Source organism: Notamacropus eugenii, chromosome 2, assembly GCF_028372415.1.
Source record: "Notamacropus eugenii isolate mMacEug1 chromosome 2, mMacEug1.pri_v2, whole genome shotgun sequence".
Taxonomy (NCBI): Eukaryota; Metazoa; Chordata; class Mammalia; order Diprotodontia; family Macropodidae; genus Notamacropus; species Notamacropus eugenii.
Window position 1 is genome coordinate 173,153,410 of NC_092873.1, and position 27,481 is coordinate 173,180,890.

The 27,481-nt window shown below is 38.8% G+C and overlaps 1 protein-coding gene across 1 annotated transcript; it reads right to left on the reverse strand.

The window, feature by feature from the left end:
• Positions 1-1,891: 1,891 nt before the first annotated feature.
• NDUFAF4 (NADH:ubiquinone oxidoreductase complex assembly factor 4) lies at positions 1,892-27,250 on the reverse strand. Its single transcript, XM_072642884.1, has 3 exons — positions 26,974-27,250; positions 24,806-24,909; positions 1,892-4,448 (listed from the first exon to the last, which is right to left on the reverse strand). The coding sequence occupies exons 1-3, from the start codon at positions 27,107-27,109 to the stop codon at positions 4,161-4,163; spliced, it is 528 nt and encodes a 175-aa protein (XP_072498985.1). The 5' UTR covers positions 27,110-27,250; the 3' UTR covers positions 1,892-4,160.
• Positions 27,251-27,481: the final 231 nt, after the last annotated feature.

Genomic DNA, 27,481 nt, shown 5'->3' on the forward strand with positions numbered 1-27,481 from the left:
CCTCTATCCCATCTCCTATTGATGATTTCCTCCTGGAACCTCCACTTTGAGGAAGACTTTATCACCTATCCATGCTTCACACTGCGCCAGCATGCCCTGCATAGGTACCTTCTCTCTCACGCCCTGATTTTCAAGTTCCATTTATGTATTTTATTCCCCTATTAGAATGTAAGGTCCTTGAGGACAGGAGTTGTCTTTTCACTTGTAACTGTATCCCCAGGGTTCAGCATAAGTTCCTGGCACGTAAGTGCTTGTTCATCTGACTAAGTTCAAATTTTGTCTCAGACATTTACTAGCTGTGTGATCCTGTGCATGGGAATGGGGACTTACCTTGAAGGATTGTTGAGCGGCTCAATTACAGTGACAGGGTATCCCAAAAGTCTTGGTGCAGTTTTAAAATAGTTAACTTTAAAATGGCACTGACTTTTGAGACACCTTCATATGTGTAGGTGTTTCTGTGTATATATGTATATATACCCCCACCACACACACATAAAGTGAAATACAAATATTAGCTATTACTACTGCGGCTGTAGTTCTTCATAACATCAGAAAGGTTAACTCAGTTTTCAGCTACATTAATGGCACAGTATCAACGTCAAGGGAGGTCATTTGTGCAAGTCAAATCAATCAAAAACATTTAGTGAATGGCTCATGTGCACTTTAGTGAGTGTGCCAGGAACCATGCTGCATCTGCCAAAGCACACTTGGAACACATGTTGTATTCAATTTGGGGTATCATCAATGAAGAGGAACAGTGACAAATCCTATTACGTCCAGAAGAGGAAGGTTAAGATGGTGAGGGGACCCCAAACCCTATCATATGATTAGCTGAGTGAATGAACTTAAGGGATAACATGATCATTGTTTTTAGATATTCGAAGGATTCCTATGGCAAAAGAATTATTAGATTTTTGGGGGGAGCATAACTAAGATACTAGCATACATTACAGGACAGATTTCATCTCAATATAAGGGGAAAAAAAAACCTTAACATTTAGACATGCCTTAAATTGGAAGGGGTGGCCTCACAAAGTAGTCAGTTTCCCATTAAGCAAAAATTTTTGGTTAATCCTTAAGATCAGGAAGTTTATTGGGTTGTTAACCACTTCTTGTCAACCTTAATTGATAACACTATTGGGTTCCTGACAACCTCTAGGATCTCTTTCAAATCTGATATTCAATGAGGTATTATTTATTCAAAGTGAAATAGGTAGAGTTGGTGATGATATATCACCACCCCCATGAACATCACTCACTTCCCTGGGGAATCAACATTGAATGGGTAGTGGAGAAATAACTTCCATCTGCTTTTGGCTATGCTGGTCTCTATTGATATTTCTAAAACAGGATCAGGGTTAAAAAATTTAATTTAGAACTAGAAGCAAATCCCAAAATTTTAGGAGACAAATTTTCTAGCTTTAAAGGGGGCAATACTTTGGGTAGAATAGTGCTTCTCCAGATAGGGCAAGCCCCAAGTTAGGATCTTGAAAAATCCTCTGGAAAGTACACCTGGTTGAGGCATCCCATACAGAATGGGGCCAATTCCAGGAGCCTTTCCCTTGTCTTATGGTAATACCCTCCTCATTCTCCTCCGTACCTTATCCCCAGAAGAAACAGGTATATGCCAGAAGTTGGAACAGGTTAGGTAGTGGTAGTGGAAAATTCCAAGACACCTACCTCCAGGTAAATTTTCACTGTTTTTTCATGATCTGGCATTATATTGGGACTTGAAAGCACATAAGTAGGAAAAATAAACACCTTTTCTGCAGTTCCTAGTATATAAGTGCACCAAATATATATGGCACTAAGCATGCCAGCAATCTAAAACCTAGGATTTGCTGTGCTCTGACAAAAAATAAAGCATAAAAGAATTCTCGAAACAATCCCAAAGGGGGTAGGGAAATTACTTTTAATCCCTTTAGGTCACTTAAATGTGGCCAATTTTTATTGCTTTTTTTCACCGTATTTATTACCAGTGCATGATAAGTTTTAATTACAATCGTGCCTGCCTGAAAAAAAATATGGTGACATTACAGTTCTGAATCTGAGACAAAATGGAAATGAATCAGAAAGAGAATTTGAGGATGCAGTGAGTTGCTGCACTGCTAGATATTTCATGCTGCTAAAATAACATAAGGCAACCAAAGTCCATACCAATGTCTTTCCTTCATGGATATTAGAAAGATAATAAAATAACTACTTTTAACATATAGCAGCAGCAGATGTATTTATAGCTGCCTGGAAAGAAGTCATCACGTGTTAAACCAATGCTGTTATTTATAGATTCGCAGGTTGGCTCATACAGAACAGAATGGGCAATTAAAGAGTAGAGAATGCAATTGGTATAAACCCAAGACATGAGTTTTTAAAAGCAATTTTTATAGCTACAGCTATCTTATTTTTCAAAACAGTAGTCATGCCAAATACAATATAACAATAAGGGCCATTTGGAATATGCACTTGGAAACTTCCTATCAAAAATTCCTAATTTGCATCTAGGTTCCCTCTTCCTAGCACTACCTCTTGTGCATCCAAAAATAAATTTACTCCCCAGTTTCTAAGCTTCCTCCATACTGTGTGCCTAAAGAACCTGTGTGGACTCATGACGGAAATCACCCCCACGCAGTAAGAACAGAAGACTAATGAATGTTGGCAAAAGATTCACGTCACTTGCTTACTACACCCCACAACCCCCCTGCCCTTCTGCCTGGTTTCTTCATATAATGGGGACTGGCCTAGGAATCAGACCTACCTGTGGACTGTTAAGTCACTGGGCCTTAGTTTCCTTATCTGTAAAAATGAGGATTTGAACTAGAAAATTTCTAAGTTGCTTCCAGATAATATTCTGTGAACTCAGAGAACTGTCATCTGTGGTTAGATCTTGAAGGGATCCCCGAATTCAAAAGAGTAATTAGTGTTCCCCTCCACATGTATCCTCTAGGAGTCACTGTGACTATAGTGGATAGAGTACTGGACTTGGAGTCAGGAAGGTTTCATCTTGAAACCTGCCTCACTTACTAGTGGGATTCAGACCCAGGTTTCTCTTGACTCTGAGTCTAACATTCTTTCCACCATATTAAACTTTCCAAGAACATCTTTCATTCATTTCATCTTTCATTTCCTCATTCCCTGCCTTAATTTCACCAGTTTCAGACAGTACCTTAGAGATTATTATTCATAGCACATGGACAGTGTTCTACAAACCTTAAAGTGTTCTATATATGCCAGTTATTGGGATGATTATCCAGTCCAACCTTTTATTATAGAGAGGCACAAACTGAGGTCAAGACACTCAAGTGATTTTCCCAAGATCACACAGCTATTTGACTGGGATCTAGAATCCAGGTCACCTTCCAGAATAAAAAGTTCTTATCGTTATAGGTTAAATCCAGATGTGGTTACTTTTCAGCTACTGCTTTTAAATGCCACACCAAAATCTTTCCCTTAGCCAAACTCTGTATACCTAAAATTAAATACTTGTCACAGGTTTTAGAGTCCTAAAAAAAATTTAGAAATCAAACATTACATGTAAAAACCCTATCAACAGAATTTCTAAACCTCTCTTTCTCTCTTCCTTCCTACAGAGCAATCATAAAAGGTAATTTTGTAAGCATAATATTCTCTTTTTTGTTGATTTTTATCCTGGTTCTCTGTTCTCTTTCTCTGCCTTTGAAATGCTATCTCATTACTCTTCCAAGTATCATTCTTGTGAGGCTAAATACCACAGTCATAAGATTCTTCTTTTATCAACCCAGGGAATTCACCTGAATTGGAAGACAAAATTTTTCTTCTTAAATTCTAAAAAGAGTCTCAGATATCCCAAGAGACTGTGACCATTTCAGAAGTAGTCATACGGTATACCTAAAAATAACAGCCTGCCTTTCCCACTTCTAAAGAACACACCGATGTTGAGCAGCTCACCACTCATTTGGACACATACATGATAGAACACAGCAGGACAAAATACCATCAAAACATTTCCTGCTCAGCCAGCAGCCTGACACAATTAGCTACTCATTAAATAAAAGTTTTCAGTCACAACGAGGGAACTGTATTCACTTCGTCAAATGACAACATAATTTAATGCATCAGGAGGTGAGGAAGAGGACGGGCGTGGACATAGGAAGCGCGGTGGAACATGCTTCTGATGGCTCCTTTCACTTAGATGATATAGCTTTCTTTGTGTTATCGGCGGGAAAGACCTTCACATCAAAAGCAATGAAGAACGTGAGAAGGGATCTGACATCTCTCAGTTCTAGATAATATTCCTGGGCTATTTTCTCTGCCGTCCATGTTTCAGGAGAACGTTTATGATTGTTGAGCAGCGTGAGAGCCTCCACCACAGAAATTTTACCTTTGGGAATGTTCTGGGAAGCCATGAGGTTAAAGTGATTGCCCTTCAGGAGCCTGAGTTCTGTTGACTGAGGTATACTGGCATCTTTCACCTAGGGCAGGAAAACAAAGATCTGTTAGGAAGGGAGAGAAGGGAATCATCTATTTTCATACTTTTTATCCTCATACACAGCTATCTCCCACTTGTGTGCCTTTGTACAAACTGTTCCCCTATGCCTAAAACACTCTACTTTTATGTATCTCTTCATATTCCTGCACAACTCATCCCCTACCCGAGAACCCTAGTTGTTAATATTCTCTGTCCCCTGAAATGTTATAAAAAATACTTTGTACAATTGTGTATGTGTTATTTCCTACCTGTAGAATGTAATTCCTCAACTGAGGACTGGGGTTGCTTATTTTTATCTCTGTATTTTTAGTATCTAGCACAGTCCTTGGAACAGTATATATTTAACAAGCTACTCCATGAACTGAAGTAATTTCATGATTGTCAGATGGCCATCTTTTTTCTTTTATCTCATTCCCTTTCCAAAACCACAATTCTCATTATAAGATGTTAAATCCAATGTTTCTTTTGTTAGTCTTTAGTTTTATTATTTCAACTAAATTAACACCATTTATTCTGATTAGTCCCATTATTGGAGCAGGACCATTTCTTTCCATGTGCCTCCTTCTCTCCCTTCCAGTTACTGAAAATCTTTTTTTTTAAATTATGAACTTTATTATGAAATGGCAATAAACATAACCTTTCTGTATTCAAAGAACAAAATCTAAAATTGTATATGAAAACTGAATGGGTCAAAAACAAATTCAGCAAAGTTGCAAAATATAAAATAAATAAATCTACGTAAATCACTGGCATATTACTAACAAAACCAAGCAGAGGTGCTAGAAAAGAAAATGTCATGTAAAGTAATAGCAGAATATATAAAATATTTGAAAATATATTTACCAAGACACACAAAAGAACTATATGAATTCAACTACAAAACATTCTTTATAGAAATGAAGACTGACCTGAGTAACTGGAAAAATTTAATTGCTCATGGATAGGTAGCACCAATAATAAAACTGACAATATTTCCTATGTATATTCAGTGCTATATCAAATTATGAAAGAATAACTATACAGAAACAGAAGAAATTTTAAAAATTCATCTGAAAGAAGACAACATCAAGAATCTCATGGGAAGTAATAAAAAAAATGGGAAAGGGGCTACACTACTAAATAAAAAATAGAGAATTTGATCAAGGGAACAGATGAAGCACCCCAAAAAACAGAACTAGACAAAAAGAGTAAAGTGGTGCTTGATAAGACTACTTACTGGGGTAAATATTCACTCTGACAAAAACTGCTGGGAAAACTGGAAAGCAGTCTAGCAGACATCAGGCACTGTATGTCATGGTAAACTCCTAATAGATACATAATTTAGATATAAAAGATGACATCATAACCAAATTAGAGAAGCAAAGAATAAACTACCTTTCAGACATATGGGCAGGAGAAGAGCTCATGACCAAACAAGTGAGAGAGATTATAAGGTAAAAATGATCAATTGCGATCATATAAAATTACAGTTTAGTTTTGTTTTGTTGTTTACAAACAAAACCATAATCAGAATGCAGACTAATAACTGAGGTGAAAGTCTTCACAGTATATTTCTCTGATAAAGGTCTCACTGAAGATTCAAATATGTAACAATAAGGAAAAACTATGTTGATAAATGAGCAGTCCAGCTGATGAATAGTCAAGGACTTAGGCAGTTTCCACAGGAAGAAATCAAAGCTATTAACTATAGTTTTAAAAGGATATCAATATTTAGAGAAATGCACATTAAAGTAACTCTAAGGTTCCAGCAACAGATGGGCAAAAATGACAAAAGAGGAAAATGGCAAATATTGGAGAGGTTGCAAGAAAAAAGGCACATTAATTTTCTGTTGGTGAAGTGTTGGTCCAGTCATTCAGGAAAGTAACTTGCAACCACACATCAAAAATTATTTAGCATACCTTTAATGCAATAATAACCCTCTTACTACTAAGCCTAAATTACCCTAAAGAAATAAAAGAAAAATAAAGAATCTATATATATAAAAATAGTTATAGCAAATCTCTTTATGTTAGCCAAAAATTGAAAACTAAGGGATATCCTCCTTATTGGGGAATGGAACAAATTACAGTATGTGTAGAATATTACTGTACCATAAGAAATAATGAAACAGACAATTTTGGAGGAAAATTGGAAGAATACTATGAACTGATCAGAGCAAAGTAAGCAGAACCAGAATAACATATACAAGGACAATATCATAAAGAAAAACAACTTTGAAAAAGAATGAGACATACATTTTTAGAGATGGCCAATGAGGGAATGTGTTTGGATTGACCATGCATATTTGTTGAGGGTTTTCTTTTATTGTTGTTTTTGGGTGCTAGGAAAGAGGAAGAGAAAAAATTGGTGTGTTAAAAAAAATTGACCAAAAAAACAGTAAAAAAGAGAAATTCCATTTTAAAACTGCCTGATATGGGATACTTTTAGGTCTTATTTGCACATTTATAAATTTAATGTATAATGAAATTAACACAGCTGCTCCTCTAAAACAGTCAGTCAAGAGATATTTATTAAACATGCTTGTAAGTCATTTTTCTATTTAGTTATAATTTTTTCAGGTCTTCCAGTTTATTTTGCAAGAAGAATGTGAACATCCATCCACATGGTTCCATGCCTTCAACTGTCATTAGTTGGGACAGCTATCTTATACCAACAATTATATAAACATTTGGAGATGGTCATTTTCCCCCTGATTTTTGTCGTGGTCCTCCCCTCTCTACCTGGCAAATACTGAAATGATACTTGTCTTATAAGTGTCCCTCATCTGCAGGTAAATGTCAGCTTTAAGAGTCTGGTAAACAATTGCTGCTATCATAAAACAGTCTTTCATGGGTCACTGAAGCATCTTCTAAAAATTTACAGAAGAGATCAGAAACAAGTGCAGATGTGCGAGATAGCTATAAAAGTGACATGCTGAATTTATTATGTATTTGATACTTAAGATTACAAAGTTAAGTGCATTTTGCTGCAAGGGCACATAGGATCATACTCCAATATTTAAAAGGGAAAGCAAGCAGTACATAATAGATTCACAGTATCATCATGTACAATCCCCCTTTTCTGTTCTACAGACAGCTTGGTAGCACATGGTTAGTGTTGGTCTTGGTGCCCAGAAGACTTGAGTTCAAATCGAGCCTCAAGTACTTACTTGCCATATAACCCCTGGGAAAATCATTTAACCTGTCGGCTTCAGTTTCCTGATCTGTAGAAGAGGAAAAAAATGATAGCACCTACCTTACAGGGACACCAGAAGGACCAAATGAAATACAGGTAAAGTTCTTTAGTAACCTTAAAGATCAATATGCATTTTACCTGTTATCGTGTTGTATATGAAATGCTCATTTTGTTCAGTGTTTCAGTTCAGAATAAAACAAATTTAAAAAAAAATACTATTTTTCAGTGAGCCAGGTTGAAAAACTGATTTTTAACCTCTTCTACTGACATCATCCCTAAAAAACGTGGATGCCTCTTTAATGAGATCCCACAGCCTCTCACAGATGATAGGCACATCAATCCACACAGGGAAAGTCCCAGAGGTAAAGAAGACATGATCTAGATTATGAGTTGCAATTAAATGGGCAATTCACTGAGCTTTTCTATCAGTACACACATCTTTGACGGACGCTGCAGATGGACGATACAGGAGGAGGAAGTGGGCTGCTTTACGTTTGGAAAACTTCAGTTTTTTTTTCTCAATCAGAACCTTTCCCTGCTGCACAAGCACATATTTTAAACCACAACATTCTCTCAGGAATGTAATTCAACTCAACAAACATTTGTTAAAAGCTTACTACATATCAGGTACTATGCTTGGCAATGAAGGAACAGACAAAAATGAAAAATAGTCACTGCTCCCAAGGAGTTATCATTCTTTTGAGGGATAGAACATGGGATGAGTTAGATAAAAGACTAGCAAAAGAGAGAGTGCTAATGGATTGGGATGAGAAGAGGGGAAATGGAAGGCTTCACTGAGAAGGTATAATGGGGGAAGTAAAGGGTTCTAAGGAGTAGAAGGAGGGAGGGTACTTTACGCATAAAATATAGCCCTTTCAAAAGCATGGAGGTAGGAAATGAGATTTCAAATATGGGGAAAAACCATTAAGCTATTTTGACTGAAATAGGAGTATATGACATATATCTGGCAAAGTTTCATAGGATTATCATAGTGTTAAACCCTGTGGGGAGATATACCACTTGGTCAGCCACAGCTACTAAAAACCAGGAAAAGAAAGTTTCCCCCACAAAAGTCCTTAGCACTATCAAATGATTCAACATCAAAAAGTGATACCATTTTTGTCATCACAAACAATATTAAAGAAGATGGATGACCTCTGCATTGCTGCCCTAAGGATCCAAAGGAACCCAAATCACCTATAAGTATTGCTTCCCCTCCATTAGGTGAGTTCCTATCTTGCTTTTCTATTCATCCCCCTACACTTAGCACAGTGCTTTGCACACAGAAAGCACTAAATTTTTCCCCCCACTTACTCATCACAATATCTTTTATTTTAAGCTGGCAGAGACTTTGGAGAGCATTAAATCTAATTCCATCATTTTACTGGTGAGGAAAGTGAAACTCAGAGATTTGCCCAGGGTCACAAAGTTAGTGGGATTAGAAGCCAGGTTGCCTGACTCCAGTGATAATACTATCCACTACATGACACTGCTTCTTATTAAGTGGTTGGTAGAAGGAAGGCAGACTATGGAGGGCTTTATGTCCCCAACTGAGGACACTGTATTTTATCCTGGAGGCAAGTGAACATCTTCTAATAGGAAAAGTAATATGGTTGGCCCTATGTTTTAAGAATATTTTGAAAAGGCAAAGAAAATGGTAAAGACAGAAACTCCAAATATCTTTGGAATAATGCCTCAAAACTAATTTTGAAATGGTAAAGTGGTTTTCCAGCCCAGGACAGACTGGAGGGTCAGCAGAAAAGGTCTGTTTCACTGGAGTGTGAGGGGAGTGCAGTCTGGCACAGGTGGTGCCCAAGCCAGCCAGTTCAGGATATACCTCATGGCCATCAGTGAAGCCCTGATCCCAAGTGCCAGCAGCAAGGTCTGAAGATCTAGCACAAAGAATTTGAGACAATGTCCTCTCTATTCCAGGAGCGGAGCCCAACTTTAATATAAAGCAAAAGTTAACAGAATAGGCTGGGAAAATGAGGAAAAAACAATCTGACTATAGAAAGTTACTGTGGTAACAGGGAAGGTCAAGGCACAAACTTAGAAGAGCACAGCAACAGCAAAATGGCTACATTTGAAGCCTCCAAGTAAAATATGAATTGGTGACAGCACCTCCCCCCCAAAAAATAAAATAAAAATAAAGACAAGAGAAGTGAAAGAAAAAATTGGGAAAAGAAATATGAGCAATCCAAGAAAGAGAATCATGAAAAAATTCAGCAAGTGGTAAAGGAAAGAACAAAAAATGGAAAATATGTACAAAAGCTCACAGAACAAAATGATTTCTCAAAAACAATTTCTTAAAAATAGAATTGGGCAAGAAGAAGCAAATGACTCCACAAGAAATCAAGAAACAATAAAAACAAAATAGAAAGAATGAAAAAGTAGTGGAAAAATTTTAAATTTCTAACTGGAAAGACTGACCTAGAAAATAGATCCAGGAAAGATAATTTTAAGAATTACTGTACTACCTGAAAGTCATGATTGAGAAAAGAGCCGAGACTGCTTATTTCAAGAAATTATCAAGGAAAACTGCCCTGCCCAAAATGAAAACTCCCAGGAATACAGCAGTCAAACTCTGAGCTCCCAGGCCAAGGAGAAAACACTATAAGCAGCCAGAAAGAAACAAATATCACAGAGCCAGTCAGGATTACTCAGGATTTAGCAGCTTCTACACTAATGTACCAAAGGGTTTGGAGTATGATATTCCAGAAGGCAAAGGAGCTAGGATTACAAGCAAGAATCACCTACTCAGAGAAATCAAGTACAATCCCTTCAGGGGTTAAAAAAAAAAAAAAAAAAGGATAACCCATGAAACAGCAGACTTTCAAGCATTCCTAATGACAAGACTAGAGCTCAACAGAAAATCTAATCTTCCAACTTAAAAGAAGTATAAAAAGGTAAAGAAGAAAGAGAAAACATAAGAAATTCAAATAAGGTTAAACTGCTTATATTCCTAGAAGGGAAGATGATACTTGCAACTCTTAAAAACTCTACACTATTAGGGTAATTAGAAGTATACACAAGTAAAGGGTGTGCCTGTGAATTCACTGATAGGATGATATCCAAAAAAAACAAAATTAAGGAGTGAGAAAGAGAATTACACTGGGAGAAAAGGGAAAGATACAATGGGATAAATTATCTCATGTAAAAGGGGTGCGAGAGTTATTACAGTGAGGAGGAAGACAGGGATGGTGGTGGCAGGCAATGCTTGAACCTTACTCATCAGAATTGGCTCAGAGAAGCAATAACATACATACTCAGATGGGTATAGAAGTCTACCTTACCCTACATGGAAATAGAAAGAAATGGGGATAAGAGAAGCAGGATAGGCTGACAGAAAGGAGGGAGAGTTAGGGAAGGTGGCAGTCAGAAGTAAAACAACTGTGAGGAGAGAGAGAAGGATAAACACAGGAAAATAGGAAGGAGGGAAATAAGCAGTTAGTTATTATAACTGTAAATGTGAATGGGATGAACTTACCCATAAAACAGAAGTAGATAGCCTGATCTGTAAACCAGAATTCTGGTTTACAAGAAACACATCTGAAGCAGAGAGACACACACAGAGTAAAGGCAAAGGCCTGCAGCAGAATCTAGTATGCTGCAGCTGAAGTAAAAAAAGAAACAGGAGTAGCAATCATGATCTCAGACAAAGCAAAAGCAAAAATGAAGGCAATGATATCTTACTAAAAGGTACCACGGACAATGAAGTAATATCAATACTATATGCACCAAATGGTATAGCTTCCAAATTCTTACAAGAAGTTAAATGGGTTACAGGAGGAAACAGACAGCATAACTATGCTAATGCGGGGCTTCAACTATTCCCTCTCTGAACTAGATAAATATAACCAAAAAATAAACAAGGAAGTTAAGGAGGTAAAAAGAGTGTTAGAAAGGCCTCTTTAGATGGACCTCTGGAGAAAACTTAGTGGGAATAAAAATGAACATACTTTCTTGTCAACGATACATGGCACCTCCACAAAAACTAACCATGTATTAAGGCAGAAAAACCTCACAATCAAATGCAGAAAAGCAGAAATATTAAATGTATCCTTTTCATGTCATAATGCATATATCCAATAAAGGGTCATGGAAAAATAGGTTAGAAATTAGAAACTAAATAATCTAAGCCTAAAGAACAAATCATAAAAACAATTTCAGTGAAGAAAATGACAACAATGAGACAACATACCAAAATTTATGGGACACCCCCAGGGCCATATTTAGGGTAAAATTTGTATCTCCAAAGACATACATCAAGAAAACTGAGATAGACCAGGTCAATAAATTGGTCAGGCAAGTAGAAACAAAACAGAATTTAAAATCCCCAATTAAACACCAAATTAGAAATCCTGAAAACTGAAGGAGAAATTAATAAAACTGAAAGAAAAACATTGAATTGATAAATAAAACTAAAAGCAGATTTTATTTAAATAAATAAATAAATCATTGGTTAATTTGATTTTGAAAAAGAAAGAAGTTTTAAAACTAAATTACCAGTATCAAAAGTCAAAGGGTAAATTCACCATCAATGAAGAGGAAATTAAAATAATTATTAAGAGTTATGTTGCCCAATTATATGCCAATAAATCTGACGATCTAAATGATGTGATTTGGGGGTGCTGAGGCAGTTTAGAGTTGCTAGGACCCCAAAATGTCAGAGTGCAAGGCAGAGTTGTTTCACACATTCAAACCATCTTCCAGTCAAGTGGCAAAATGTATTGTGACACCAATAGAAGCAAGCAAGGTTCCTTAGGGAACCTTCAACCTGATGGGGGTGATGCTAAAGCTTATATGGAAGAAGGACAGAGAAAGGATGCCAAGTATGCTAATTAGGTGATGGGGATGGGCAGGCAGGATTAGGGAGTCATCAGCATAAGCAAATAATTCATGTGCTCTGAAGGAAGGTGCCAGTGATCTATGGATGGGAAAATATATGGAATCTGCAGAGATAACTGCTGATACCAGACACTGAGAGAGTTTTTTTGTTTAGCTGCCAGAGGCTGGTCCTTGGAGATCTGGTGCCAAAGAGAGAGTCCTTGGACTCTCTTGGATCCTTGGATCAATATCCTTGTGTCTGTTCTGATAAAGGAATTACAGATTCAAGCCTATAACAAGGAAAAAATTTCTAAAAGGGTGGGGAGGACCTTGCTGGGATTCTGCATTGCTTCCAAAAGCATGGTCTTAGGGTTTTGGGGGTCCAGGTCCCAACAATCTATCATAAGCAAAATGAGTATTTACAAAAATATCAATTTCCCAGATTAATACAAAAAAAAGGAAATATAATACTTACATAACTCATCTTAGAAAAAATTCCCCAGGGCCAGACAGATTCCAAGTGAATTCTACCAAACATTTAAAGAACAATTAATCCCAATACTACATAAACTATTTGGGGAATAAGGCAAAGAAGATATATTCCTTTTATAACACAACACAAATCTGGTGCTTATACTTAAAACAGGAAGAGCAAAAACAGAGAAAGAAAACCACAGACCAATTTCCTTAACGAATTGATGCAAAAATTTGAATGAAATGATTAGCAAGAAGATTAAAGCAACCTATCACAAGGATATCACTATGACCAAGTGGGATTTATACTAGGAATTATGTCAAATGAGATATTTGTAAAACACTTGGCACAGAGTCTGACATAAGTAGGCATTTAATAAATATTTGTTCCCTTTCCTCCCCTCTCCTTCCTCTCTTGGTTTTTGTGACATTATATTCTCTCTATTTTCCTCCTTCACTAAATCATCAGATCCCAAAATATGGGTTTACAAGAATCAATCCTGTGCCCTTTTATCTTCTCTCTCAGAGCTTATCAGTTGCCATGGATTCTATTATCACCACTATGAAGATGATACCCATATCTACCCATTCAACACTAGACTCTCCCCAGAGCAATAGCCCCACAATGCTAGTTGCTTACTGGATATTTCTTCACTGGACATGAGGTAAGCATCTCAAACTCAACAACGTCCAAAAGTAGGATAGCTGGTGGGAAATGTGAAGAAAAGTTGTGCTGAGCCCAGTCCTTAAACAGAGGTCCTGAAGCCCATGGTCCTGCCCCCTTATCCAGAGGGTTTAATCAGCGTGGCAGAGGGTACTGATGAGATGCAACTTTCAGGTATATTCACTCTTGCAAGGTAAAATAAGTTTCCTTGAAGGCATTAAGCTTGATGATTTCTGAGATCCCTTCTAAAAGCTTCAAAAATTCTTTGAATCTATAATCATCACAATTGCTGTTGCATATGATCATAAATGCCGCAAAAAGATAAGTTGATAAACAAAAAAGACTTAAGAGTAAATGACTTAATAAAATCCAATTATCTACAAATACATTTGTTTAACTTAATTTTGAAAGTCATTATGGGAAATTACAAAATCATGAATAACTAAATCATAAGTGTTCTGAAATTTCAGATATTAGAATTCAAATATGCACAAACTTTGTATAAAAATTATTTCTGTCCCAATGAAGTTGCTTTAAATTGACGTATTATTATTAACACATCAGGGGAGTTATTCTTTGAAAATGATTTCAAAGCATGATGAAATGCATTAATTAGGGTATTTTAAGATAACAGAAGCATGGAAAACATGTAATTGTCCATAGCTTACCTCTTTTACAATATTTTAGCTAAATTTCTGCTATAAACAAAACATAGACCATCATTAAATATTACATTACTATATCCTTAATTTGTGGCAGTGAGGTGGTACAGTGGACAGAGGAATCAGCAAGATTCATCTTCATCTTCTTAAGTTCAAATCCAGTCTCAGGCACTTACTAGCTACGTGACCCTGAACAAGTCACTTAACCCTATTTGCCTCAGTTTGCTCATCTGTAAAATGAGCTGGAGAAGGAAATGGTGAACCACTCCCATGTCATTTGCCAAGAAAATTCCCAACAGGGGTCAACGATGAGTAGGACACAACTAAAAGGACTCAACAAATAACAAATCCAACTTATAGGTTCCTTTAGCTTATTATGAGCAAGATATACTTCGCAGCCTCACTTAAAACTACAATTTTGCTAGAACTGAAAATATCTTAGAGATCATCTAATCAGAATTCGTCAATTTTCAGCCATAGACGCTGCGGCCCAGACAGGACAGAGTTAAAGAGAGGGCTTAGAGGTAGAAGAAACCTTGAAGACCATCTAGTCCAAAGTTTTACAGATGAGGAAACAGGTTCACAGAGGTGAACCATCTTGTCCAAGGTCATAGAGGCAGGATTTGAACCAAAGTACTTTAGCTCTACACTCAACACTCTTTCAATTAACAGAGCTGAATAAACTAGTCACACAAACCCATATCTACCTCACAGAGTTGCAAGGCAACTGCTTAATACCTCAAGATGATATATAGAAGTGAGCTTTTTAAGCATGGGAAGATTGGTAGGAAAAAGTTAGGCCTCTGAAACCAGGGAATTCCCCCCTTAGGCCTCAAATAATCTTCAGATGTCATAAGCTTGCACTGTAACTACTACATAGTAATTGTTTATCTTTTAACCAGGAACCCTGAGGGTCTTTCCCTCCCTGTTTGATTTTTTTTTATTAAAGGGGCCATTCCTCCAATAACTACTTAAAGAACCCTATTCACTGAATGGCTGTATCTCACTCAAAGTGAGAATGTGATAAAACCTTAGCCTAAGAGGGCCAGGGTCTTATGCTGCATCTTGGGCCATCTCCAGTCATCCTGAGGAATATCAGGCCACTGGATCCAGATGGCTCAGGAGAAGAAAGTGAGGTTGGTGACCTTGCACAGCCCTCAACTGCAAGTCATGTCATCATTTTGCTATCATGGTCCTCTTTGAGAACGAAGGACAAAAGACACATTCTAACTTGTCAAGGTCCTATCTGAAAAGTGGCAACTAGAAATTTCCAGATGTCATTTGAGCAGAAAAGAAAACAGTAAGGTAATCACCTCCTTCTTTTTGTCTACTACATTTCTACTTATGTAGCCTAAAATTACATTAGCTTTTTTTTGGGCTGCTACCTCTCATTTTGGATTCTTTGCATGTAGTCCAATGAAAGCTTCTAGTCCGTTTTACATAAACTGTTATTAAAAATTCTATGCTTTATCTTTTGATCCAGCAATACCACTTCTAGGACTATATACCAAAGAGATCATAAAAATGGGAAATGGACCCACATGTACAAAAATATTTATAGCAGCACTTTTTGTGGTGGCCAAGAACTGGAAATTGAAGGAACGCTCATCAACTGAGGAATGGCTGAACAAGCTGTGGTATATGAATATAATGGAATACTATTGTGCTATAAGTAATGATGAACAGGCAGACTTCAGAAAAACCTAGAAAGACTGATGAACTGATGCTGAGTGAAAGGAGAAGAACCAGAACATTGTACACAGAACACAGTAAAAGCCACAGTGTGCAAGGACTGTTTTCTGATAGACTTAGCTCTTCTCAGCAATGGAAGGACCTAAAACATTCCCACAGGACTCAATGCAAAGTGCCATCCACATCCAGAGAAAGAACTATGGAATTGGAACACAGAATGAAGCAGATTATTTTCTCTTGTGCTATGTTTTGTTCTGTTTGTTCTCATGGTTTCTCCCATTCATTTTAATTCTTCTATGCAATATGACTAATGGGAAAATGTGTTTAATAAGAACATATGTGTAGAACCCATATAAGTTTACATACCATCTCAGGGAGGAAGCAGGGAGGAAAGGGGATAGAAAATGTAAAACTTATGGAAGTGATTGTTGAAAACTGAAAAGAAATTAAATTTAAAAAATTCTATGCTTGTTAAGTTGATTTTTTTAAGCCAAGTATAGAAATTTAAACACAATTAACAACCATGGAAGCTTCAGGTTAACGGAACAATTTGTGAATCATGCCTACCACAGGGCTGAATTCAGAATAAGGTGGATCCATCCTATACTCTGAATAGATAAATGAATGAAAAAGGATATACTAAGCACTTAATTACACAAAACAGTGGACTAAGCACTGGCCAAACAAACAAAAAGTGACAGTCCCTGCTCTCAAAGCTTTCACATTCCCACTGGCTAACCTCTGGGACTTCATCAAGGTCTATAGTAGGGATAGAGAACCTTCATCCTTGAAGCCACATGTGGCCTCAAGCGTGGCCCTTTGACTGAATCCAAACTTCACAGAACAAATCCTCTTGATAAAAGGATTTGTTTTGTGAAACTTGAACTCAGTCAAAAGGCTGCACCCAAGGACCTAGAAGGCCACATGTGGCCTCGAGGCTGCAGGTTCCCCACCCAGTCTATGGTAACTCTTCATCTACAAGACCATCAACCCCTGAAACTTCTCTCTCCTCAGCAGCCTCTGCCCCTGGAGAGTAGAGAGAGAGCTCCTCCCAGACCTTCCATTTAAGGGTACCCAGGGCAAGTTCTCATCATATCCTGCCCACACATCATCATGTTCCCTGCCCCAGTACCCTCTCCCCACTCCTTTCTAGCTTCATTTCATGTCTTCTTCCCCAATTAGACTGTGAGCTTCTTGAGGAAAGGAGCTCTCTTTTACCTTTCTTAGTATCCCCAGCACTTAGCAGGATGCCTGGCCAACAGTAGGTGCTTTATAAATGTTCACTGACTTTACTGACTAACAAACAGGGGTAAACATATATAGGTTTCAGATGCACTTCAGATAAAAAGCCCAGTGGTCCTTAGGGGGCAGGGGCAAATTACAAGGTAATAATGCATATTATTTATGTTCTCACTCCTAAAACCATTTCCATTTCTGATGTTGAAACACTGGACAATGCCAAGGACCAGAGGTGAGAACATTCTTTTCTGTCTCTTCAGCATCTGCAACAGGGTGTTGCCAAGTCACATTTCTACAAGTGGATGGTGGCTCAGAGGGCCCAGCTAATAGAACTGGTAGGGGGAATAGGGGGAGAGATCCACTACTGCTGGGACTCTTGGGCTCTGGGTTTTAGACCATCTCCATCTGAGAGGAGGTGGTGGAAAAGGTGTGAATTACCTAGCATATTTCACCTTGTCTCTCCCTTTATTATACTGCACACAATCTTATAACTTTTTTTGGTCTAAATGTGTGATTTCATTGGTGTAGTGAGTTCCCAGTAAGAAATCTCCCTCTTCCAATGCAGATCAATAATAGTTCGGCAGCTTATATTTTTAGAGAGCTACCTACAGCTCTAAAAGGCTGACTCACCCAGAGTTACACCCACCTAGTACATGTGTGAAAAGCTGAAACCTAAATTCAGGTCTGTTTTGAGGATGGCTCTCCATCCACTATACCACACTGCCTTGCACAGCATTATTATATTATATGTTACTTGAATGCTTATACATTGTGTTGATATAAATGCTTCCTCCATGATGCAGATCATAACTCTTTTGTACCTCATTAGGTTGTCTTCTTCAACAATCCTATCCCCCGCTTCAGCCAACTGCCAACCTGATGACAGGCCTCTCTGGACTTAAGAGAGACTGGGCCTTCAAAATCTAACATGCAGTTTATCATTAGATTTTTTTTTAAGCCTTGCCAGTTTGGCAAAAGTGGTCAGTTTGCGTTCCACAGACAAAGTCTTCAAGAATCCAGGGTCAGCTCTACACCATGATGAAGCATCAGAACAGGGTTTCAGTGAAAGACTGTATCATATTAGCCTTCACTAAAGTCCTACTCATTCTGATTCCCCCATTTGTGAAGACTAAGCCTTTGGACCTTGAACTCTGTCTACCAAGTGGAGAGAATTCAAGTGTGGGCCCAGTGATGCACTTCACATCTACTGTCTGAGTACAAGTACCAGCCAAGCTAAATTGGAAGGCTGAGTCATAGGTTGGCAGTATTTTTGTGTCTATAGCAATTTTCTAAAAAACTGAGGCACTGAGCCTGCACTGGCAGATGTTATATACATTCTGATGAAAAAATATTAAATTGACTTCAAATTCTCAAAAGATCTACAATTTCATCAGTATGAATAATCCATTATATAATCCTTCCACATGTTAGGGGCAAGATTTCTTAACATTTTTTGCACTATAGACCCCTTTGACAAGCTCCTGATGCATATCAACTTCAGAATAATGCTTTTATATGCATAAAATTAAATACATAGTTAAGCAGGAAACCAATTATGTTAAAAAACAGTTACAAATACATGGACAGATAAACATAGACACAGACAAAAAACGTCCCCCTCCTCACCTTTTACTTCTTCATAATGCTCTAGTTATGTCTTCATCCTGGAAAATCACTTCAGCCCTCGAATTCATACCTCAAAACTGCCTTTTGCACCTGCTACCCTCTAAGTCAACAAGCTCACTCGGTTTGGGTGACTGCTCCTAGAACCTCCACTCAAGGGGGGCACCCAGGCCCTCATTTCTCACTAGGCTGCAATGACCCTTCTCCCTCATGCCCCTACTCAGGGTAACTTCCCAATGCCCTTTTCAGATTCCATTTATGAGCTGTCTTCACTTATTAGAATGTAAGCTTTCTGAGGGCAGGGGTTATCTTTTTTCTCCCCATTACAGTTGTCCAGTGTTTAGCATAGTGCCCATTATATGTTTGTTGACTAATAACTGACAGAATATATTTAAAAAATAAATTTATGAACCTAAGGTTAAGAACCCATGCCTTAAGGAATAGTTACTTTCTGGTAATAAGACTCTAAATTTAGTAACCTGCCCTTTGGACCACACACAGATGATTTGCCAGAGTATATGTTCCTCAAGCATAGGTCTTTAACAACTCTGGGTTCTTTCCACACCAAGAGCAAGCATAATTGCAGGACTTACCCACACTACGAGAGCAGAGATCTGTCAAAGTATACAAGAAGTAATAGTGCATATAAAACTTCCCTCTCTAATCTATACCCTACAAAGCTACAAATCAGTATTCCCAACCAGGGTACTTTTGCTCAAGAAGTTTCAGTGGCTTCCAACTATCCCTAAAATAAATTACAAACTTGTCTATTTGGCATTCAGGTCCAGCCCATCTTTCTAAGCTTATTGCCTATTACTCTCTTTCACACAAGAGAGCAGTTGTTCTCTCTTCTACGGGACATTCCATCTTTTATCTCTGTATCTATGTCTTTGCAATGGGTGTTCCCCAAGCCTGGGGTGGCCTCCCCCCACATTTCGCCGCAGATCACTCCTAACTTCTTGCATTGCTCAGCTCAAGTGCCGTGTCTTGCATGAAGCCTATCCTGATCCCCACTGGTTGCTAGTGCTCTCATCTCATCTGTGGAAATTACTTTGTATTTACTTATCTGTGTTCATATCGTCTCCCTCCAGCTGGAGATGATGGGTTGTGGGGGTGGAAATAGAAAGGCTGGGAAAGAAGGGTAGGCCCTGCTTGACTTTTGACTTGGTATGCCCACTACCTAGCACAGTGCCTGTTTTGGTAGGCACTTAATAAATGCTTATTGAATGGAATAAACAATAGGGAGAAAATTCAATTCAAATAATCATTATACAAGGCAGAATAAGATCATTACAAAGTGATAAGAAAAACTTAAGGAAGGAAAGGTTGTTTTTATCTAGGAAAGCCAGAGAAAGTTTAATGGAATGGGTGCCATTCAAACTGGTATTTGAAGGATGAGACTTGAACTGAGATAGATCAAAATAATTCATTTCAATTGGGGTGTAGGGTAGGGGTAGTGCAAAAAAAAGGCAAAGAAATGAGAAAGAGGGTAAGAACAGAAGACCAAGGGCAGTCCTACTGGACTGGAACCCAGAATACAGACAGGAAGGGAGCAGCATGTGGTGAAGTTGGACAAGCAGATTAGAGATGAACTGGACCTTGAAGGCTGAGACTGGAGCACTTCTGTAAAGAGTACTATATTTAAACTGAAAGATCTGGTTATATCAGACTCTGGCTTTGCACTTACTGTAACCTGTGTAACTTCAGGTGGCTTCAGTTCTTCAACTATAAAATAAGGCTATTGGATTAAATGACCTTCCCTTCAAACCTAAATGTTTCTATGATCCTATTGTATTTGGTAGGGAAGGGAAGTCACTGAAGTTTTTCAGGTACAGAGGTGACATGATCAACATAGTATAAAAGGGTAGGACTATATAGCATGGATCAGAGAGATGATAAAAGGAACAAAGGCCCATTAGGAGGCAATTATAATAGTCTAAGTAAGGAGAGATGAGGGCCTAAATGAAGTTTCTGTAATTGGGTAGAAAGATAGGTGTGAGAACTGCAGAGGTATAAACAGCAGAGTTTGGTGACTTTGGCTTTACAAGGTAAGGAAGAAGAATCAAAGAGCCTTGATTCAGGGTCACCAATTGAATGGTGGCATCAGAGATAGGCAGAGAGATGGGACCTGGGAGTTCCAGGAGAGAAACTTCTTTTGCCATTGCAGGTTGGCACCTTCTCAGTAACTTAAAAAGTCTTAGAAATTTGCCTAGGGCACTGAGGTGAATTGCCCTGGGTCATATGGTTAGTACCTGTCATAGTTGGGATTTCTAATTCAGATCTTCCTGTCTGCAAGATCAGCTAGCTTGCCACCTTGTCTCTAGGGTCAGTAAAGGAAACAGGAATTTGGAGCAGAGAGGTTTAGGGGAAAATGAGTTGTGTTTTAAACATGTGAAGATTAAGATTATGGGCAAAGGGGTCTCCATCTGAAAAAACCAAGGAAATATAGGACTAGGGACTCAGGGAGGTATCTACACAAAGGTGATAACTGAAGCCATTAGAGCAGACGAAGTTCCAAAGGAACAGAGAAGGCCTATATCAGTCTTCTGGAAATACTTACATTTGTTGTTGTTGTGTTTGTCCTTCATTCTCGAAGAGGACCATGACATCAAGAGGATGACATGACTTGTAGTTGACTTTGATTTGAGTGAGGCAGGGCTGTGCGAGGTCACCAGCCTCACTTTCTTCTCCTGAGCCATCTGGGTCCAGTGGCCTGATATTCCTCAGGATGACTGGAGATGGCCCAGGATGCAATAGGAGACCCTGGCCCTTTCAGGCTAAGGTCTTATCACATTGTCACTTTGAGTAAGATACACCCATTCAATGAATATGGTTCTTTAAGTAGTTACTCAAGGGATTGATCCCTTTAATAGAAAAAAAAAATTCAGTCTGGGAGGGGAAGACCCTGAGTTCCTGGGTAAAAGAGAAATAATTATTATGTAGTCATTACTCTGTGCTAAATGGGTAGGGACTTGTAGTCTATGAGCTCCAGAGTGAATTTAGTTTAAGGCTTCATCTTTGAGCAAGAAATGTAGTCAGTAAACTCAGTGGGGTTTACACACATTGAAAGAAGCTGAGGAGGAGCAATGGAGAAATGAAATGGGTGTCAGATGAACAGGAGAACCATGAGGATACCGTGTCATAGAGGGCATCAAGAAAGAGGGTTCTGTCCACTGTTCCATAATGAAGTCAAATAATGGAAAGGCCATTAGATTTTGTAATAATAAATAATTCTGTCCTTGAAGAGAACTGGTTCGGAAGAACTGTGGGACAAGAATTCAGATTAAAAAGGGTGCTGGGTGATAAAGAATCAAAGGCAACACACAGAGAGTACTTACTTTAACAGTCTGGCAAGGAAGAGGAGAAAGATCAAATGATATCTTGAAGACAAGGCAGGATCAAAGGAATAACCTTATAGTGTGAGAAATATAGTGTTTGTTTTGTTTTGTTTTGAAGGCTAGGGCAAACCTAAAGTTTTTAGGCTAAAGGAGCTCAAAGCCAACAGAAACTGAAGAAGCATGGGGGAAGGGTAGGACAGAAAGGTAAGGAGGATGATAAACATTAATGAGACAAGGTCATAAAAGAGACAGAAGAGGGTTAGCTATAGCAAGGAAGATCAACTTTTCTAAAAAGAGAAAAAATAAGGATATTAAGAAAGGTAGGGGAGTGGAAAAATGGAGGTGAGTCCATCAAAATATATACATGAATATGTGTCTATATAAACATAATATCCATCCATCTATCAAAGAGAAAGTTCATTAATCAACACATATATTGGAGATGTGCTATAGATAAGACAGTGTTGGGTCCTGCATTGAATAGTTAGAAGAGATGAGTTGGATCATATTTGAGAACACACGAGGCATTTTTTATGGTATTAAACTGCTAATCACTACAAAAACAAGCAGCTCTTTCATACAAATATTTTCACAGTGAAGATATATGGTTCAAAATATTGAAATACAAAAACCTTAAAAAAATCAAAACAGGCCCTAAAATACATATACAGTGGTAATATATTTATGAGAATTGGCATAAAAGACATCAACGACTACATGGATGAATAGAAAATAAGTTTGGCTAGTCATGTAGGAAGAATGAGAACAAAGGTGTGACTCTTTATCAGTACTTTAAAGAAAATAAAGAATATGAGTGGATTTTTAATGAAGAATTGAATGGGAGCACATGGTAAAAAAAAATCACATAGGATGGGAAAGCAAAGGATTTCTTACACCAGTGGAAGGAAAGCTAACAGATCCATCTAAATTTTTAAAATAAAATAACTAACATATATACAATATTTTATGATTTGTAAAACACTTTCCTTACTCATTTGATCTAGACAATAGTCACGAGGAAAGTAACATAGGTGTTTTTACTCTAATTTGTCAGAGGAAGAAACTGAGGCTCTCACATAGGCAAACTGAATTTTCTAAGATCATATAAGTAGTTAATGATAGAATTAGGACTAAAAATGAGGTTTTCTAACCTCTAGTCCAGTGTGCTTTCTCTATAACACTGTCTCTGTTAAAAAGATCTCTTTGAATTACCTGGATTTCCTATATATCTGGACCATGCCTCATCCTGATGAGGAAACATGTCTAAGTGATTTTGAGTGAACCATTCCTACTTCTTGATTTTTAATACCTCCAGATCCATCACTGTATAGTAGAGTGGAAAGTATAATATAGTGGAAAAAGGAGTGGACCAGGGAAAGGATGATTGAACAATTCTCAGGCTTGCCATATGCCTGTTCTACAACCCTGACCAGGCCATTCTGTCCTGTTCCCTCAATATCGCCATCTGCAAAATGGAGGTAACAGTCTTTGTTCTACCTATCTACCCATCTACCCACCCACTCCATACAGAGAGTTGTTGTGAGGATCAGAAGACATATGAAAGGACTTTGAAAAAACAATAAGGAGACACAAAATGAAATAAGGTCATTTAGAGCAAGGGTAGATACAGCTGCAGAAAAAGGAAGCACAGAATGAGATACAAGAGAACACGGTTCTAGGCCTATCTCCCTAGTGACTGTATAAGGACTGGATCTGTGACTCTGCTGGTACAGGGAACTCCCAGATGAAGAAACTTCTACCAATGTAAGCCAGTACCTTCTCTACAAGTTATAGTCTTAGAGAGTTACCTAGAATATAGAGAAGTCATAGAGCCAATATATGTCAAAATTTAGGACTGCAACCCAGGTCTTCCTGGTTCCAAGGCTGGCACCATCCACTACCAGTGTATACTTTTTCTCCCATTAAAAAAAAATCAAAAAGAAATCATGCTATAAAGTATTGCTAATAGGTAAGAGGTAACACGATTGTCCTCTCTGCATTACCAAAGCTAAAAATAGAATATTACTATAGAAGAAAAAAGGTTATACATGTATACCACATAGGTTCATACATATATGAATGCTTACAAACATCAAGAACATGTGTATACGTTTATGTATGTGCATATCACTCTCAATACATGTGACCCTCCAAATAATTTTGAGCACCTGACTGTTCCAATGCTGGGAAAAAAAAACCTTCAGGGATAAAAGCATCACCTTTCCCTTTTGCTGGACTAAGTAAGGAACTAAAAGATAGGAAAAGCAGAAGAGAAAATTGTTCTTTCTCTTCCATCAAGGAGTCTCTACTAATTATCCCACAAGGACAAGGTAATCTGAAACAGCTGAATTATGAGAATTATATCTAACCAATGTTTTTATAAATTTTTTTTAAATTTCTGAACATGATGAAGCGAACTGCTATTTTTCTTCCCTAGAACTCTTTCTTGAGGGTTCTGTGGAACAAAGAGCTGCTGCTATACTCAGAGGCATACACACAGATGTAAAGTCCTTTGTTATAGCAGTTACTTGTTACCACATTTTCCATAGGTGTGCATTTGGAACAGGCAGAGACTGGAACTAAATATAACAATCTGGAGCCTTCAAAGGTTATATAAAGTGCCAATAAATAAAAAATGACAGTTACCCGCACATGTGGAACAGGATCTTTGGACTCAACATACACTTCTTTTAACAACGTGAGCAGCTTATCATCTTTTCTTTTAACTATTTCCTCTAATTCTGGATGGCCTAAAGGGAAAGGAAGAAAGGAGAGACAATTACAAACAAACAAAACCAAAACAAACCCAGGCAATGTATCTACTCAGACACTATACAGTCATCATTGAAGGGCAGCTAGGTGTTGCAGTGGATAGAGTACCAGTGCAGGAGTTAGGAGGACCTGAGTTCAAATCCCACCTCAGACACTTGACACTCACTAGCTGTGTGACCTTGGGCAAGTCACTTAACCCCAGTCGCCTCATCCTGGGTCATCTCCAGTCATCCTGATGAATATCTGGTCACTGCATTCAGATGGCTCTGGAGGAGAAGTGAGGCTGGTGACCTGAGCAGTCCTCCCTCCCTCCAAACAAAGTCAAGTGCAAGTCATGTCATTATTTCTCTGATGGCACGATCTTCTTCTGGCAACGAATGATGAACACACATACAGCCATCATTATTAACACTCTCTACCAACACCCTCTCCCACAACAAACAAACACAAAAACCCCACTGAATGAGAAAAACAAAAATTCTTAAGAAAATCTGAAACTCAAAATAGTGTTTCAGACTCGGAGTTCAGTACTTGTGTCAAATTCCATAGAAATAATGTACCAAATAATATTACATATTATCATATAATGATCATTACATATCATTAACATATAATCATTAGCATATAATGATATATGATAATATAGAACACAATGGAATATAACATAACTGGTTAACTTATGCGAAGATTTGCTTCTCACATAGTTGTATATCATCCACATTTGAATCATTTAAAGGTTCTAAATACTTATGATATAAAAATCTAAGTGTCAAAGAAACTTTCTGTCTTTGTATACTCAGCACTAAGCACAGTGCCTAGTACATGGAGCTCTTAATAATGCTTGCTGGTTGACTGAAACCTAAATAATTACAAAAGTGCTGGCCTGGAATCCGAGATCAAGTCTCTGGGTCTCAGTTTCCCCATCTGTAAAACAAAGGGCCTGCATAAGATGACCTCTGCAGTTCCTTAGACCTAGCTATTAGTCTATAAAACTGGAATTAAAAGCATCGCTGTTAAACTCCAAGCTAGAGGACTGGGAACTACATTTCCTAGCATGCACCACTCCGAATCTCTGCGATTGGACAAACGCACAGGGTCCAAAGATCAACTAATTTTTCCAGCGGAGGATTTGTAACATTAAAGGGGCGGGTAAGGGACGGAGTTTCAATGTCATTATGGCTACACCTTCCTAAGCAAGCTGGGCCGCAACTTTTATCTGGTGTTTCAAACTTCCCTCCTCTAAGATTTCTGCAGTTCACAGAAGAATCCGGCCTTTCCCCCTGCGGGAAATAAAATAAGCTCAAGGTCGCTGACCAGACCCGGGGTGGAGGTGGGGCTGGGGGGTACCTTTCTACACTTAACTTTTAGTGTCAAGGGCTTCTCTTAATCCTCCTACGGCCCGCTTCTGAGAACGCCTTTCTAAGGCACACAAAAACACGCCGGTTTACAAAGGAACAAACAGGTATCCAAACTTGAAAAAGACAAAACCAACCAAAACAAGGGCACGGTTACCGGGTCAGCGGGGGCAGTTTTAAGGGCACCGGCTCCAGGGTCGGGGTTCACATCCATCCCTCGGACGCTTTACCACCTGGGTGACCTTGGGCAGGTTACTTCAGCCTCCCCAGGCCTCGGTTTCTACCTCTCAAAAAGAAAAGGCGTGGGGGTGGGGAGCCCAGCACTCCCTAAGAGCCCTTCTGGCCCCAAATCTAGGACCTACCACGACTGCCACCCCAATCCACAGGAAGCCTTCCCCAAACCCGGGGCTTTTCCTCTTTCGATTATTCCCTATTTATCCTGCATACGGCCTCTTGGTACATATTTACTTCCACGCCGCCTCCCCCATGGGATGGTAAACTCCCTGGAGGCAGGTGGGTATTCGCAGCGTTTGGCGCGATGGGGAGCACACAGTAGGCGCTTGCTGAACACCTACTGGACTGAACAGAACTGAATCCAACGCCACCGACACTGCAGCTGTGCTCCGCGACCAGACAGGCGTCTCCCCACCCCCACCCCTGGGACGGCTGCCCTCCGGGACTACTCACGGCGGACTTCCTCCAGGATCAGGGTCCTGGTTCTGGGGTGCATGGGGGCAGCAGACGGCTTCTCCTTGCTGATCTCCCTCTCGGCCCGGTTTTCCAGGTTGAAGTTCCGGAAAGCGCGGGTCACCCTGGCCCCCATCTCGCTCTCAAACCATGATGCCCCAGCTTCGGAACCCGCCAGCACGTGGAGCGCTCCCGGCAGTCACCTTTCTAACCAGCCGGGCACTGCGGAGTACGCATGCGCGGGCCTTGAACAAGCCGGGCTACGCGACCCGGAAATGAGAAAGCGGCACTTCCGACAGCGCCCCCTGGCGCCTCGGAAGCAGCTTGCTTCCTTCCTTGCTTCCCACTGTGACATCTCCTTCCTTTCCACGCCCAGAGGTTGTGAGCATCTTAGAAATGCCCTAGAAATGATCAGAACCCAGAGAATGCTGCATACAGTTAACTGTTTTGTGTTAACAATTATGTTAATTTTTATGTTGTTGTAACATAAATAATGATTTATGTTAAC

What these genes read in the sequence shown, in the direction of transcription:
- NDUFAF4 (XM_072642884.1), bottom strand. Translation starts at nt 27,109, where the DNA reads ATGGGGGCCAGGGTGACCCGCGCTTTCCGGAACTTCAACCTGGAAAAC. An exon ending in GATCCTGGAGGAAGTCCGCC is followed by an intron (nt 24,910 to 26,973) that starts GTGAGTAGTCCC and finishes CTTTCCCTTTAG; the next exon opens with GCCATCCAGAATTAGAGGAA. An exon ending in ATCCTGTTCCACATGTGCGG is followed by an intron (nt 4,449 to 24,805) that starts GTAACTGTCATT and finishes TTCCTGCCCTAG; the next exon opens with GTGAAAGATGCCAGTATACC.